This window comes from Mobula birostris, chromosome 1, assembly GCF_030028105.1.
Source record: "Mobula birostris isolate sMobBir1 chromosome 1, sMobBir1.hap1, whole genome shotgun sequence".
Lineage (NCBI taxonomy): Eukaryota > Metazoa > Chordata > Chondrichthyes > Myliobatiformes > Myliobatidae > Mobula > Mobula birostris.
Window position 1 is genome coordinate 254,136,614 of NC_092370.1, and position 17,867 is coordinate 254,154,480.

Sequence of the window (17,867 nt, forward strand, 5' to 3'; positions counted from 1 at the left end):
TCGTACGGCCAGATTTGGGAACAGCTTCTCTCCAACTGTGATAAGACTGCTGAACGGATCCTGACCCGGATCTGTGCCGTACCCTCCAAATATCCGGACCTGCCTCTCGGTTTTTTTGCACTACCTTACTTTCCATTTTTCTATTTTCTATTTATGATTTATAATTTAAATTTTTTAATATTTACTATCGATTTGTAATCCAGGGAGCAGGAAGCGCAGAATCAAATATCGCTGTGATGATTGTACGTTCTAGTATCAATTGTTTGGCGATAATAAAGTATAAAGTCTAAGTATAAGTATTTCTGTCAGAGCCCCTGCTATTTCCACACTAACTTCCCTCAAGATCTCGGGAATATCCTGTCTGGACCTGGAGACTTATCCACTTTTTTATTCCTTAAAAGTGCCAGTACTTCCTCTTCTTTAATCATCATAGTTTCCAAACTACCCTACTTGTTTCCCTTATCTTACTCAATTCAATATCCTTCTCTTTAGTGAATACCAAAGAAAATAAATTGTTCAAAATCTCCCCCATCTCTTTTGGCTCTGCACATAGCCGTCCACTCTGATTCTCTAAGGGACCAATTTTATCCCTATCCTTTTGCTATTAATATAACTGTAGAAACCCTTCGGATTTATTTACACCTCACTTGCCAAAGCAACCTCATATCTTCTTTTAGCTTTTCTAATTTCTTTCTTAAGATTCTTTTTACATTCTTTATATTCCTCAAGCACCTCATTTACTCCAAGCTGCCTGTATTTATTGTAGATCTGTCTCTTTTTCTGAACCAAGTTTCCAATATCCCTTGAAAACCATGGCTCTCTCAAACTTTTAACCTTTCCTTTCAACCTAACCAGAACATAAAGATCCTGTACCCTCAAAATTTCACCTTTAAATGACCTCCATTTCTTTATTACATCCTTCCCATAAAATAAATTATCCCAATCCACTCCTTCTAAATCCTTTTGCATGTCCTCAAAGTTAGCCATTCTCCAATCAAAAATCTCAACCCTGGGTCCAGACCTATCCTTCTCCATGATTATATTGACACTAATGGCATTGTGATCGCTGGACCCGAAGTGCTCCCCAATACATACCTCCGTTACCTGCCCTATCTTATTCCCTAACAGGAGATCCAACACTGCCCCTTCTCTAGTTGGTACCTCTATGTATTGCTGCAAAAAACTATCTTGCACACATTTTACAAACTCCAAACCATCCAGCCCTTTTTACAGAATGGGCTTCCCAGTCAATGTGTGGAAAATTAAAATCTCCCACAATCACAACCTTGTGCTTACTACAAATATCTGCTATCTCTTTACAAATTTGCTCCTCCAATTCTCACTCTCCATTAGGTGGTCTATAATACACCCCTATAAGTGTCACTACGCCTTTCCCATTCCTCAATTCCATCTATATAGCCTCCCTAGACGAGCCCTCTAATCTATCCTGCCAAAGTACCGCTGTTATATTTTCTCTGACAAGCAATGCAACACCTCCCCCTCTTGCCCCTCCGATTCTATTACACCTGAAGCAACGAAATCCAGGAATATTTAGTTGCCAATCACACCCCTTCTGCAACCATGTTTCACTAATAGCTGCAACATCATATTTCCAGGTATCAATCCATGCTCTAAGCTCATCCACCTTTCTTACAATGCTCTTCGCATTAAAATAGATGCATTTCAGAAACTCTCCACCTCTTACTCTCTGTTTATTCCTAATGGAGCAAACAACTTTGTTATCTTTTTCTTCCTTCTCCCCTACATCGTCGGTCTGAGTGCTCCCGTTTTCTGTCCCTTGCCTATCCTCCCTGACAGACCGTCTACTAGCTTTCTCTATTTGTGAACTAACCTCCTCTCTCCTCGTCTCTTCAATTTGATTCCCACACCCCAACCATTCTAGTTTAAAGTCTTCTCAGTAGCCTTCGCAAATCTCCCCGCCAGGATATTGGTCCCCCTCGGATTCAAGTGCAACCTGTCCTTTTTGTACAGGTCACACCTGTGCCAAAAGAGGTCCCAATGATCCAAAAACTTGAATCCCTGCTCCCTGCTCAAATCCCTCAGCCATGTATTTATCCTCCACCTCATTCCATTCCTACTCTCACTGTCACGTGGCAGAGGCAGTATCCTGAGATTCCTACCTTTGCAGTCCTTCTACTCAACTCCCTTCCTAACTCCCTGTGGTCTCTTTTCAGGACCTCTTCCCTTTTCCTACCAATGTCATTGGTACCTATATGTACCTATTGCTGGCAGCACATTCCACGCACTCACCACTCTGCTTAAAAAAACTTAACCCTGACATCTCCTCTGTACCTACTCCCAAGCAGCTTAAACCTGTGCCCTCTTGTGGCAGCCATTTCAGTCCTGGGAAAAAGCCTCTGACCATCCACACGATCAATGCTTCTCATCATCTTATACACCTCTATCAGGTCACCTCCCATCCACTGTCCCTCCAAGGAGAAAAGGCCGAGTTCACTCAACCTGTTTTCATAAGGCATGCTCCCCAATCCAGACAGCATCCTTGTAAATCTCCTCTGCACCCTTTCTATGGCTTCCACATCCTTCCTGTAGTGAGGCAACCAGAATTGAGCATAGTACTCCAAGTGGGGTCTGATCGGGGTCCTATATAGCTGCAACATTACCTCTCGGCTCCTCAATTCAGTTCCACAATTGATGAAGGCCAATACACTGTATGCCTTCTTAACCACAGAGTCAACCTGCGCATCTGCTTTGAGCATCCTATGGTCTCGGACCCCAAGATCCCTCTGATCCTTCACACTGCCAGGAGTCTTACCATTAATACTATATTCTGCCATCATATTTGACCTACCAAAATGAACCACTTCACACTGACCTGGTTTGAACTCCATCTGCCACATCTCAGCCCAGTTTTGCATCCTATCAATGTCCCGTTGTAACTTCTGACAGCCCTCCACACTATCCACAACACCTCCAACCTTTGCGTCATCAGCAAATTTACTAACCCATCCCTCCGCTTCCTCATCCAGGTCATTTATAAATTCACAAAGAGTAAGGGTCCCAGAACAGATCCCTGAGGCACACCACTGGTCACCGACCTCCATGCAGAATATGACCCGTCTACAACCACTCTTTCCCTTCTGTGGGCAAGCCAATTCTGGATCCATAAAGCAATGTCCCGTTGGATCCCATACCTCCTTACTTTCTCAATTAGCCTTGCATGGGGTACCTTATCAGGGTACCATGGGTCCCTTGAACATTTGCCAAATTTCTGCTGGACATTTCCCTGAGAACATTTGCTCCCAATTTATGCTTCCAAGTTCCTGCCTAATAGCTTCATAATTCCCCTTACTCCAATTAAACGTTTTCCTACCTTGTCTGTTCCTATCCCTCTCCAATGTAAGAGGAGATAGAATTGTGATCACTATCTCCAAAATGCTCTCCCACTGAGAGAGATCTGACACCTGACCAGATTCATTTCCCAACACCAGATCAAGTACAGCGTCTCCTCTTGTAGGCTTATCTGAATATTGTGTGAGGAAACCTTCCTGAACACACCTGACAAACTCCACCCCATATAAACCCCTCGCTCCAGGGAGATGCCAATCAATATTTGGGAAATTAAAATCTCCCACAACAGCCCTGTTATTATTACACCTTTGCAGAATCTGTCTTCCTGTCTGCTCCTCGATGTCCCTGTTCCCTTGCTGTACGTCTGATAGAATCATATAAAAGTACAGCATAGAAACAGGCTCTTCGGCTGTGACAAACCATTTAAACTGCCTAAACTCTAACCTGCACCTGACCGTTGCCCCCCCTACCCCCTGCCAATCATGCACCTATCGTAGAATTCTCCAACTTCCGGTAATTCCCTCCCCCTCCCTTCCTCTATCCCTATTTCACTCTGCCCCCTCCCCCAGCTGCCTATCACCTCCCTCATGGTTCTGCCTCCTTCAACTACCCATTGTTTTCCTGCCTATCACCTCCCTGCTTCCCCTCCCCCACTCCTTTGTCTTTCACATTACTGGTTTTTCAACTGAACCTACCAGCCTTTTCCTTCTCACCCTCCCTCCACCTTCTTTATAGGGCCTCTGCCCCTTCCCTGTTCAGTCTGGACGAAGGGTTCCGGCCCGAAACGTCGACTCATCGTTTCCACGGATGCTGCCCCCCCGTTGAGTTCCTCCAGCGTGTTGTGAGTGTTGCTTTGATCCCAGCATCTGCAGATTATTTTGTGTTCACCTTTGTGACCTTACTGCTATACTCATTTTCTTTTTATGTATCCCAAAAATATTCATTTCTTGCCCTATTCCCTTTCTCTTTGCTTTCTCCATGCAGGATGTGAATTGTCCATGGGTAGAGGAGCGTGTCCTGGCTTACCCAGACAAGCACCAGTTGTCTTTTTACCTTGGCTGGAGGGAGGGGTGGTGAGGCGGGAGAGGATTGAGGAAGGGACGGGTGGGGAGAGGGAGTAGTGCATTTGTGGCTATGCTTATAGAGCCATGGTATCAGTGGAAATATTGTGAATGGGCATAATGAACTGCAGCTTCTACTTTCACAATCTGAGTTCTTCAGTTACCTTATTCATGTAAACTTCACCTTAAACACTTGCAGGAGCTGAGTGATAGCATCAGTAGTAAGGAAGGGGAGCTAGAGAATCTAAAGAGCCAGGCTGAAGCTGTAATAAAGAACACATCTCCCAAGGGTGCTGAGGATATCAACAGAGACTTGGAGCAACTGAGGACAGACTGGGAGGACCTGCAACGGAAGTGTGAACGGCATCAGGCCCCCCTACAACGAGCACTGCAGAATGTGCTAGAACATCAAACCAAGACTCAGCTGCTGGAGAGAGAGCTGGCTGAGATATTGGACCAATTACAGACTCTGGAACTCGAGCCTCCAGATGAGAATGAACCTGAAATTGTGTGGCGTAACTGTCTGGTAAGTTGTACCCTAGGGGGAGTGGGTCAGGGCGCTTTTGGGCTTTTTCCCAGTTGTGCCCCTTCCTGGTTGATGATTTGTGCTGGACCACGATATTTTACTTCACCTTGGAGCTACGTTTCTGAAGTTTACCATCATTTTGCGCTCTGATGCTTAACACTTTTAATGTTCCTGGCTAGTCTCTAGTGTTTGCCTCCCAATCAACACCAAACACTTGGCCAGCTCTCTCCACTCTCACCACTTTAAACTGTTGCATAATATTGATCATCCTTACACCTGCTGTCTTACTTCTGTGTACCTGTACTGCTTCTAAATGTTGGCTGGTTCTTGCTTTCATTGTCGTGTACTTGGGGGAAATGGTTTTATTTTTTGAGGGGGTTGAGTGTGTGGATACAAAATAAATCCTAAATGGCTGTAGGGTGTTTTTAAGAATATTGGCACTTGAGTTGTCTGAATGGGCCAATGACATCCAAAACAAGGCAACGCATGCTAAGATTTTACAGAACAATTGCTGAATTTAGAAATAAGTAATACAATCCATTTTAGGCACTTAGTTTTAGAAAGGTATTTCAAGACCTTGAAGAGGGTGTTAAGGATGAGAGATTGCAGGGTCCATGAGGACTTACGGCTGTAGTAGCAGGTCTGAGTGAGAGTGTTGTCAAAGGGCAGGAGAGCAGCAGAAATCACAGACAGTGGGGGTAGATCTGTCATACACAACTCATGTCAGGCAGGGCTCAGAGTATTTGGGTACCAGGGATGTGAAGATCTGAGATTGTTCACCAGGACCAGGAAAAAATGTGAATTTATTCTTCTTCTATCAGCAGGAAATACTGTTTATTTACTGTTTTGTCAGGAACAGGGAAATTTGTGGATTTATTGTTCTACCAGGAACAGGGAAGACTTTATTTATTGTTCTTCTAGGAACAGGGAATACTATTTATTTATTGTTCTGCCAGGAAAAGGGAATAGTAGACCATAAGATATAGGAGCACCATTTCATCATGGCTGAACTATTTTTCCTCTCAGCCGCAATCTTGTTTCTTCTCCCCGTATCCCTTCATGATCTGAACAATCAAGAATCTACCAACCTCTGTCATTGATTGACTTAAAGACCATAAGACATAGGAGCAGAATTAGGCCATTTGGCCCATGAATCTGCCTTAAATACACCCAATGATCTGGCCTCCACAGCTGCCTGCAGCAACAACTTTCACAAATTCACCACCCTTTGGCTAAAAAAAAATTGCTCTGCATTGGTTTTAATCGGATGCCCCTCTACCCTGAGGATGTGTCTTCTTGTCCTAGACTCCCACACCATAGGAAGCATCCTTTCCACATCTACTCTGTCTAGACCTTCCAGCATTCAAAAGGTTTCAATGAGATCCCCACTTATCCTTCTGAATTCCCGCGAATACAGACCCAGAGCTATCAAACGTTCCTCGTATGATAACCCTTTCATTCCTGGAATCATCCTTGTGAACCTCCTCTGAACTCTCTTCAATGGCAGCCAATCCCTTCTTAGATGAGGAGCCCAAAACTGTTCACAATACTCAAAATGAGGCCCAGGTAGTAGCTTGTAAAGCCTTAGCATCACATCCCTGCTCTTGTATTCCAGACTTCTTGAAATGAATGCTAACAGTGCATTTGCCTTCCTCACCACCGACTCAACCTGCAAGTGAACTTTTGGGGTGTTCTGCACAAGGACTCCCAAGTACCTTTGTGTCTCAGATTTTTGGATTTTCTCCCCATTTAGAAAGTAGTTTGCACATTTAGTTCTACTACCAAAATGCATGATCATGCATTTTCCAACATAAATTTCATTTGCCACTTTCTTTCCCATTCTCCTAAGTCCTTCTGCAGCCTACCTGTTCCTCAACACTACCTCCCCCTCCACCAATCTTCGTATCATCTACAAACTTGGCAACAAAGCCATCTATTCCATCATCTAAATCATTTATATATAGCAAAAACGAAGCAGTCCCAACACCGACTTCTGCAGAACACAACTAGTCACTGGCAGCCAACTGGAAAAGGATCCCTTTTATTCCCCCTCGCTGCCTCCTACAAATCAGCCAATGCTCTAACCATGCCAGTAACTTTCCTATAATACTTGGTAAGCAGCCTCATGTGTGGCATCTTGTCGAAGGCTTTCTGAAAGTCCAAGTATACAACATCCACTGCATCCCTTTTATCTATCCTACGTGTAATCTCCTTGAAGAATCCCAACAGGTTTGTCAGGCAAGGCTTTCCTTTAAGGAAACCATGTTGACTTGGTCCTATCTTGCCTTGTATCACCAAGTACTCCATAAAGGTTTGGCCTCCACAGCTGCTTGTGGCAAAGAATTCCACAGATTCACCACTCTTTGGCTAAAGGAATTCCTCCTCATCTCCATTCTAAAAGCACACCCCTCTGTTCTGTAGATGTGACCTCCAGTCTTAGACTTTCTCATCATAGGAAACATCCGTTAGACCATAAGACAAAGGAGCAGAAGTCGGCCATTTGGCCCATTGAGTCTGCTCCACCATTTTATCATGAGCTGATCCATTCTCCCAATTACTCCCACTCCCCCGCCTTCTCACCATAACCTTTGATGCCTTGGCTACTCAGATACCTATCAATCTCTGCCTTAAATACACCGAATGACTCAACCTCCACTGCTGCCCATGCAACAAATTCCATAGATTCACCACCCTCTGGCTAAAAAAATTTCTTCGCATTTCTGTTCTGAATGGGCGCCCTTCAATCCTTAAGTCATGCCCTCTCGTACTAGACTCCCCCATCATGGGAAACAACTTTGCCACATCCACTCTATCAAGGCGTTTTACCATCCATTAGGTTCCAATTAGATCACCCCTCATTCTTCTGACTTCCAGTGAATACAGTCCAGAGACATCAAATACTCTTCATATTGCAAGCCATTCAATCCTGGAATCATTTGCGTGAACTTCCATTTAATTAATAAATAAATAAATAGTGTTTATTGTTCTCCCAGGAAAAGGGAAGACTGTGGATTTATTGTTCTAACAGGAACAGAGAAGACTGTGGATTTATTGTTCTAACAGGAACAGGGAAGTCTGTGGATCAATTGATCTCACAGGAACAGGGTATACTGTGGATATATTGTTCTACTGGGAACAGGGAAGACTATAATTATTATTCTACCAGGAACAGGGAATACTGTGGATTTATTGTTTTACTAGGAGCAGGGAATACTAGGGATGAGGTCCTGAAGTGTGAGTTTCGGGAACTAGGCAGAAGGCTGAAGAACAGGACCTCAAGGGTGGCATTCTCAGGATTGCTGCAAGTGCTGCGTGACAGTGATGGTAAGAATTAGAGGAGATGGCAGTTGAATACGTGGCTGAGGAGTTGGTGCAGGGAGCAGGGTTTTAGATTTTTGGATCATTGGGATCTCTTCTGGGGAAGGTGGAACCTGTACAGATTGGATGGATTGCACCTGAACTCGAGGGGGAGCAATATCCTTGCAGGTAGGTTCGCTGGCATGGTTCGGGAGGGTTTAAACTAATTTGCAAAGGGGATGGGACCCAGAGCAATAGAGCAGTGAAAGAAGTGCATGGAGTAAAGCCAGATCTAACATATAGAGAGACTTTGAGGAAAGAGAAGCAGAATAAACAGTGTAAAGACAGTAAGGTAGAAGGGCTGAAGTGTGTGTACCTCAATGCAAGCAGCATCAGGAACAAAGGTGATGAACTGAGAGCTTGGATACATGCCTGGAATTATGATGTAGTAGCCATTACAGAGACTTGGCTGGCACCAAGGCAGGAATGGATTCTCAATATTCCTGGATTTCAGTGCTTTAAAAGGGATAGGGAGGGCGGAAAAAGGGGAGGAGGGGTGGCATTACTGGTCAGGGATACTATTACAGCTACAGAAAGGGTGGGTAATGTAGCAGGATCCTCTTTTGAGTCAGTATGGGTGGAAGTCAGGAACAGGAAGGGAGCAGTTACTCTGTTGGGGGTATTCTATAGGCCCCCTGGTAGCAGCAGAGATACAGAGGAGCAGATTGGGAGGCAGATTTTGGAAAGGTGCAAAAATAACAGGGTTGTTATCATGGGTGACTTTAAGTTCCCTAATATTGATTGGCACCTGATTAGTTCCAAGGGTTTAGATTGGGCAGAATTTGTTCAGTGTGTCCAGGACGGATTCCTGTCACAGTATGTGGACAGGCCGGCTAGAGGGAATGCTATACTAGATCCAGTACTAGGTAATGAACCGGGTCAGGTCACAGATCTCTCAGTGGGTAAGCATCTGGGGGACAGTGACCACTGCTCCCTGGCCTTTGGCATTATCATGGAAAAGGATAGAATCAGAGAGGACAGGAAAATTTTTAATTGGGGAAAGGCAAATGATGACGCTATAAGGCTAGAACTTGCGGGTGTGAATTGGGATGATGTTTTTGCAGGGAAATGTACTATGGACATGTGGTCGATGTTTAGAGATCTCTTGCAGGATGATAGGGATAAATTTGTCCCGGTGGAGAAGATAAAGAATGGTAGGGTGAAGGAACCATGGGTGACAAGTGAGGTGGAAAATCTAGTCAGGTGGAAGAAGGCAGCATACATGATGTTTAGGAAGCAGGGATCAGATGGGTCTATTGAGGAATATAGGGAAGCAAGAAAGGAGCTTAAGAAGGGGCTGAGAAGAGCAAGAAGGGGGCATGAGAAGACCTTGGCGAGTAGGGTAAAGGAAAACCCCAAGGCATTCTTCAATTATGTGAAGAACAAAAGGATGACAGGAGTGAAGGTAGGACCGATTAGAGATGAAGGTGGGAAGATGTGCCTGGAGGCTGTGGAAGTGAGCGAGGTCCTCAATGAATACTTCTCTTCAGTATTCACCAATGAGAGGGAACTTGATGATGGTGAGTACAATATGAGTGAGGTTGATGTTGATGTTCTGGAGCATTGTTGATATTAAGGGAGAGGAGGTGTTGGAGTTGTTAAAATACATTAGGACGGTTAAGTCCCCTGGGCCTGATGGAATATTCCCCAGGCTGCTCCACGAGGCGAGGGAAGAGATTGCTGAGCCTCTGGCTAGGATCTTTATGTCCTTGTTGTCCACGGGAATGGTACCGGAGGATTGGAGGGAGGCGAATGTTGTCCCCTTGTTCAAAAAAGGTGGTAGGGATAGTCCGGGTAATTATAGACCAGTGAGCCTTACGTCTGTGGTGGGAAAGCTGTTGGAAAAGATTCTTAGAGATAGGATCTCTGGGCATTTAGAGAATCATGGTCTGATCAGGGACAATCAGCATGGCTTTGTGAAAGGCAGATCATGTCTAACAAGCCTGATAGAGTTCTTTGAGGAGGTGACCAGGCATATAGATGAGAGTAGTGCAGTGGATGTGATCTATATGGATTTTAGTAAGGCATTTGACAAGGTTCCACACAGTAGGCTTATTCAGAAAGTCAGAAGGCATGGGATCCAGGGATGTTTGGCCAGGTGGATTCAAAATTGGCTTGCCTGCAGAAGGCAGAGGGTCATGGTGGAGGGAGTACATTCAGATTGGAGGATTGTGACTAGTGGAATCGCACAAGGATCTGTTCTGGGACCTCTACTTTTTGTGATTTTTATTAACGACCTGGATGTGGGGGTAGAAGGGTGGGTTGGCAAGTTTGCAGACGACACAAAGGTGGGTGGTGTTGTAGATAGTGTAGAGGATTGTCAAAGATTGCAGAGAGCCATTGATAGGATGCAGAAGTGGGCTGAGAAGTGGCAGATGGAGCTCAACCTAGAGAAGTGTGAGGTGGTACACTTTGGAAGGACAAACTCCAAGGCAGAGTACAACGTAAATGGCAGGATACTTGGTAGTGTGGAGGAGCAGAGGGATCTGGGGGTACATGTCCACAGATCCCTGAAAGTTGCCTCACAGGTGGATAGGGTAGTTAAAGCTTATGGGGTGTTAGCTTTCATAAGTCAAGGGATAGAGTTTAAGAGTCGCAATGTAATGGTGCAGCTCTATGAAACTCTGGTTAGGCCACACTTGGAGTACTATGTCCATTTCTCGTCGCCTCACTATAGGAAGGATGTTGAAGCATTGGAAAGAGTATAGAGGAGATTTACCAGGATGCTGCCTGGTTTAGAGAGTATGCATTATGATCAGAGATTAAGGGAGCTAGGGCTTTACTCTTTGGAGAGAAGGAGGATGAGAGGAGACATGATAGAGGTGTACAAAGTAATAACAGGAATAGATAGAGTGGATAGCCAGCGCCTCTTCCCCAGGGCACCTCTGCTCAATAGAAGGGGACATGGCTTTTAAGGTAAGGGGTGGGAAGTTCAAGGGGGATATTAGAGGAAGGTTTTTTACTCAGAGAGTTGTTGTTGCGTGGAATGCACTGCCTGAGTCAGTGGTGGAGGCAGATACACTAGTGAAGTTTAAGAGACTACCAGACAGGTATATGGAGGAATTTAAGGTGGGGGCTTATATGGGAGGCAGGGTTTGAAGGTCGGCACAACATTGTGGGCCAAAGGGCCTGTACTGTGCTGTACTATTCTATCTTCTATGTTCATAGAATTCCAACAGGTTCGTTAGGCAGGATTTTCCCTGAAGGAAACCATGCTGACTTTGTGCTATCTTGTCCTGTGTCACCAAGTAGTCCATCACCTTACCCTTAACAATTGTCTCCCAACATCTTCCCAGCCACTGAGGTCAGGCTAACTGGTCTGTAATTTCTTTTCTGCTGCCTTCTTCCTTAAACAGTGGAGTGACATTTGCAACTTTCCAGTCCTCTGAAGTATTCTACGCTACCAATATCCAACAGGGTCTTGCGATCATAAAGAAAATGTCCAAGACAATCACTTGCACCATGCACCATCCAACGGTGCACAACATGTCAAGGTGACAACACAAGAATGGTACACAATAAGTCCAGATCCATCACTATTGGGCACCTTGCTGATGAGATAGTCCTGCTGTACTTGATGTTCTTAATGTCCATCAGTGACTTTGTCTTTGTTACAAGACAAAGAAATACATCTTTGATTAGACCTGGAGTAGCTGCTGAGTTCAAGTGCACCATCATCTTTCTGGAAGATCATTTTTGAGTTGGATAGAGTGGATGTGGAGATGGTGTGAAATAACAGCAGAAGTTGCTGGTAATGCTTCACAGGTCAGATAATGTGTATGGAAAGAGAAGCAGGTAATGATTTGGGCCTGTTGTGCCACCATGCCTTGTGGATGATAGAGAGATTGAACGTGAGGGTAGGTGTCAGACTGATGGAAATGGCCATCATGGATGATAGAGAGAGATTGGACGTGAGGGTAAGTGTCAGACTGATGGAAATGGCCATTGTCAATGATAGAGATTAAACATGAGGGTGTCAGACTGATGAAAATGGCCATTACCTAGCACTTATTTGGTACAAATATTCTAGGCGCATGTCTGCCCATACCTGGCCCTACACAGTGCAGGAATGCTCCACTCATTTGCAAGTTTGGTAAGTCCTCAAATTATTGGAAGAAAATTAAATAATTAGCAAGGTAATGGGTGTGGGAATAAATTCCAGACTATCTTCTTGAACTCTAATTCTTGCTAAACCTCCCACTTCTGTTCCAGTCGCATTGACAGACCTTGTCCAAATTAATGACTAAGCAGGAAAGCAAGTCCAATGAGGTCTTTTATTGAGGTTGCACCACTCCAAACTGTCTCTGTTCTTATTAAGACATTTTTACCTCACCGTCTTTCCTTCCTGATTTAGATCACCAGGTCTTCAATTTTAGCAGTGGAATCGCAAGTGGAAGAACTTCAGATGAAACTGAAAAATCTTGGCATGTTCTCACAGAACGACACTCTCTCTGCTCAGGTCCTGAATGTCATTCAGGAATTTAACAGGTAATGTTGCAGGCTTAGAAAAGCTAGATGTGCTAAAACTCTTGTGTTATGAATTTTCTTTGCACCTGTGTGGCTCAGAGGACTTAGAGATGTTCAGACTTCAAAGTACATTTCTTATCAAAGTATGTATATTTTATACAACTTTGAGTTTTCTCACCTTACAAAAAGTCACAAAACAAAGAAAGCCAGCAAAACCCTGAAAAAAGGACTGTCATGGGTGTATTACAAATTTCTTAGTCAATGGGTGATAGAGGAGAAGATGTGCAAATAACAAAGAGATGCAGTAACATTAGGGTTGTCGTACTGCAGTTTTCAGTTCACTGAATATTAACTGGACGTGCCTTGGCCTTAAAGGTTCAGGGAGTGGAATTTTTGGAACGTTTCCAGGAGAGCCTTTTGATAGAGTAACCAACAATGGAAGGAGAATTACAGAACTTCATCTTGTGGAAATGGAGCTGGTCAAGTAGTGAAAGTCAAGGGCCTCCGTTGGTCAGAGTTGACCATGGATATTGCGTCCCAGCTGTCTAGATACGCAAGCCTGGGCAGTACGATATGGGGAGCAAGCTGTTGCCTATGTAGCAAGCTCTCCCTCTCCATGCATCTGATGAACTCAAAGGAATGACAGAGACCGATACAGTTTGGTACCAGCAGCATTGCTGGAGTTGCCAGTCGGCATTGAGCTCAATGTAGGACTGTCTTAGGGACTCCAGCTCCTGATTTTTTCCTTGGGGTTTACTCCCAAAGCCTTCCCCATGAGTGGTTATAGCCACAAGGTAGCAGAGGCTTGAAATCAATTTCCTTCTCTTAGATGAACTGCTAACCATGGCTGATGAGCCCCATCTGCCTGAAGTGACTGATTTTAAGGCACCAGTAACCCGCCTTTGCCCTTTCTTATGTCAGTAGAAATGGTTCTGCCAAGCTTAGTACGTGAAGACCAGACGCTGGACTTGATTGTCAGAAGCTATTTGGGCCGTGTGCCACTGGGAGCTTGTCCCCATTACCACCCCTGCCTATAACATCCTTATATTGCATCTGTTTGCTATTTGCACATCTTTTTCTCTATCACCTATTGACTACTAAGAGATTTGTAATACACCCCAAGACTCTTGGCAGTGTGGAGGATCAGTGGGATTTTAGGGTCCGAGTCCATAGGACACTCAGAGCTGCTACGCAGGTTGACTGTGTGGTTAAGAAGGCAAATGGTGCATTGGCCTTCATCAACTGTGGGATTGAGTTTAAGGGCCGAGAGGTAATGTTACAGCTATATAGGACCCTGGTCAGACCCCACTTGGAGTACTGTGCTCAGTTCTGGTCACCTCACTACGGGAAGGATATGGAAACTACAGAAAAGATGCAGAGGAGATTTACAAGGATGTTGCCTGGATTGGGGAGCATACCTTATGAGAATAGGTTGAGTGAACTCAGCCTTTTCTCCTTGGAGCGACAGAGGATGAGAGGTGACCTGATAGAGGTATATAAGATGATAAGAGGCATTGATCGTGTGGATAGTCAGAGGCTTTTTCCCAGGTCTGAAATGGCTAACACGAGAGGGCACAGTTTTAATTAAGGTGCTTGGAAGTAGGTACAGAGATGTCCGGAGTAAGTTTTACTCAGAGAGTGGGGAGTGCATGGAATGGGCTGCCGGCGATGGTGGTGGAGGCGGATATGATAGGGTCTTTTCAGAGACTCCTGGATAGGTACATGGAGCTTAGAAAAATAGAAGGCTATGGGTAACCCTAGGTAATTTCTAAAGTAAGTGCATGTTCGGCACAGCATTGTGGGCTGAAGGGCCTGTATTGTGCAGTAGTTTTTCTATGTTTCTAAGATATGAGGCACGTTTGGCAGCTTTGAGCCTGTACGCACTGGAATTTAGAAGAATGGAGGAAGATCTCATTGAAACCATAAGACATGGGAGCAGAATTAGACCATCTGGCCCATCGAGTCTGCTCCGCCATTCAATCATGGCTGATCGTTTTTTTTTCTCCTCCTCAGCCCACTCCACAACTTTCTTCCCATAACTTTTGATGCGATGTCCAATCAAGGACCTATCAATCTCTGCCTTAAATAAACTCAATGACCTGGCCTCCATGACTGCCTGTTGTAATAAATTCCACAAATTTTCTACCTTCTGGTTAAAGAAATTTCTCTGCATCTCTTTTTTAAATGGATGTCCCTCCATCCAGAAGTGGTGCCCTCTTGTGTTAGACTCCCCTCCATTGGGAAAAATTCTTTCCACATCTACACTGTCTAGGTCTTTCAACATTCAAAAGGTTTCAATGTGATCCCTCCTCAACCTTCTAAATTTCAGCAAGTACAGACCCAGAGCTATCAAACATTCCTCGATTGATAACCCTTTCATTCTTGGAATCATCTCGTGAATCCCTCTGGACCATCTCCAAAGCCAGCACATTTTTTCTAAGATGAGGGGCCCAAAACTGTTCATAATACTCAAGGTGAGGCCTCACCAGTGCCTTATAAAGCCTCAGCATCACATCCTTGCTCTTGTATTCTGGACCTCTTGAAATGAATGCTAACATGGTATTTCCTTCCTCACCACCAACTCAACCTGCAAGTTAACCTTCAGGGTGTTCTGCACAAGTTCTCCCATGTCCCTTTGCATCTCAGATTCCTGGATTTTCTCCCGGTTTAGAAAATAACCCTCACATTTATATCAACTACCGAAGTGCATAACCAAGCATTTTCCAACATTGTATTTCACTTGCCTCTTTCTTGTCTATTTTCCTAATCTGTCTGAGTCCCACTGCATCCTACCTGTTTCCCCAACACTACCTGCCCCTCCACCAATCTTCGTATCATCTGCAAACTTGGCAACAAAGCCATCTATTCCATCATCTAAAGCATTGATATACAGCATAAAAACAAGTGGCCCCAACACCGACCCCTGCGGAACACCATTCATCACTGACAGCCAGCCAGAAAAGGATCCTTTTATTCCGACTTGCTGCCTCCTACCAATCTGGCAATGCTCTAACCATGTTATTAACTTTCCTGTAATGCATGGGCTGTTAACTTGTTAAGCAGCCTCATGTGTAGCACCTTGTCAAAGGCCTTCTGAAAGTCCAAATATACAACATCCCCTTTATCTATCTGACTTGTAATCTCCTCAAAGAATTCAAACAGGTTTGTCAGGCAGGATTTTCCCTGAAGAAAATCTTGTCCTGTGTCACCAAGTACACCGTCACCTCATCCTTAACATTTGACTCTACCATCTTCCCAACCACTGAGGTCAGGCTAACTGGTTTATAATTTCCTTTCTGCTGCCTTCCTTCTTTCTTAAAGAGTGGAGTGATATTTGCAGTTTTCCAGTCCTCTGGCACCATGCGGGAGTCCAATGATTTTTGAAAGATCATTTCTAGTGCCACCACAATCTCTAACGTTACCACTTTCAGAACCTTAGGGTGTAGTTCATCTGGTACGGGTTACTTATGTACCTTTAGGTCTTTCAGATTTTTAAGCACCTTCTCTCTTGTAATAGGTACTGCACCCACTTCTCTTCCTTCACACACTACAATATCAGGCACACTGCTAGTGTCTTCCACAGTGAAGTCCGATTCAAAATACTCATTTGGTTCCTCAGCTATCTCCTTGTCCCCTGTTATTATTTCTCCTGTCTCATTTTCTAGCGGTTCTATACTCACTCTCATAGATAGATTACATAGAATAGTACAGCACATTACAGGCCCTTCAGCCCACAATGTTGTGCCGACCCTCAAACCCTGCCTCCCATATAACCTCCAACCTTAAATTCCTCCATATACCTGTCTAGTAGTTTCTTAAACTTCACGAGTGTATCTGCCTCCACCACTGCCTCAGGCAGTGCATACCACACACCAACCACTCACCAACCACTCTCTGAGTAAAAAACCTTCTTCTAGTAATCCCCCTTGAACTTCCCACCCCTTACCTTAAAGCCATGTCCCCTTCTATTGAACAGAGGTACCCTGGGGAAGAGGCGCTGGCTATCCACTCTTATCCATTCCTCTTATTACCTTGTTATGAGGCTATAAGGCTAGAACTTACGGGTGTGAATTGGGATGATGTTTTTGCAGGGAAATGTACTATGGACATGTGGTCAATGTTTAGTGATGTCTTGCAGGATGTTAGGGATAAATTTGTCCCGGTGAGGAAGATGAAGAATGGTAGGGTGAAGGAACCATGGGTGACAAGTGAGGTGGAAAATCTAGTCAAGTGGAAGAAGGCAGCATACATGAGGTTTAGTAAGCAAGGATCAGATGGGTCTACTAAGGAATATAGGGAAGCAAGAAAGGAGCTTAAGAAGGGACTGAGAAAGAGCAAGAAGGGGGCATGAGAAGGCCTTGGCAAGTAGGATAAAGGAAAACCCCAAGGCATTCTTCAATTATGTGAAGAACAAAAGGATGACAGGAGTGAAGGTAGGACCGATTAGAGATAAAGGTGGGAAGATGTGCCTGGAGGCTGTGGAAGTGAGCGAGGTCCTCAATGAATACTTCTCTTCGGTATTCACCAATGAGAGGGAACTTGATGATGGTGAGGACAATATGAGTGAGGTTGATGTTCTGGAGCATGTTGATATTAAGGGAGAGGAGGTGTTGGAGTTGTTAAAATACATTAGGACAGATAATTTCCCGGGGACTGACGGAATATCGCCCAGGCTGCTCCGCGAGGCGAGGGAAGAGATTGCTGAGCCCCTGGCTAGGATCTCTATGTCCTCGTTTTCCACGGGAATGGTACCGAAGGATTGGAGGGAGGCGAATGTTGTCCCCTTGTTCAAAAAAGGTAGTAGTGATAGTCCGGGTAATTATAGACCAGTGAACCTTACGTCTGTGGTGGGAAAGCTGTTGGAAAAGATTCTTAGAGATAGAATTTCTGGGCATTTAGAGAATCATGGTCTGATCAGGGACAGTCAGCATGGCTTTATGAAGGGCAGATCGTGTCTAACAAGCCTGATAGAGTTCTTTGAGGAGGTGACCAGGCATATAGATGAGGCGTTCCGTTCCAGGACATCTCAAATGTCCTCTTTCTTTAAGGATCGTGGTTTCCCTTCTACTGTCATCAATGATGCCCTCACCTGCAACTCCTCCATTTCCCGCACTTCAGCCCTCACC

At 44.6% G+C, this 17,867-nt stretch overlaps 1 protein-coding gene across 6 annotated transcripts in view; it reads left to right on the forward strand.

Annotated features, from left to right (window-relative positions):
* syne3 (spectrin repeat containing, nuclear envelope family member 3) overlaps window positions 1-17,867 on the forward strand; it is a 175,207-nt gene that overhangs the window by 67,779 nt on the left and 89,561 nt on the right. For 5 of the 6 annotated variants that reach the window (XM_072274903.1, XM_072274898.1, XM_072274887.1 and 2 more), the window contains 2 exons: window positions 4,591-4,917; window positions 12,629-12,762. In XM_072274903.1, coding sequence (XP_072131004.1) covers window positions 4,591-4,917; window positions 12,629-12,762 — 461 coding nt within the window. The remainder of the gene's footprint in view (window positions 1-4,590; window positions 4,918-12,628; window positions 12,763-17,867) is intronic. The other variant, XM_072274879.1, reaches the window with a different exon arrangement.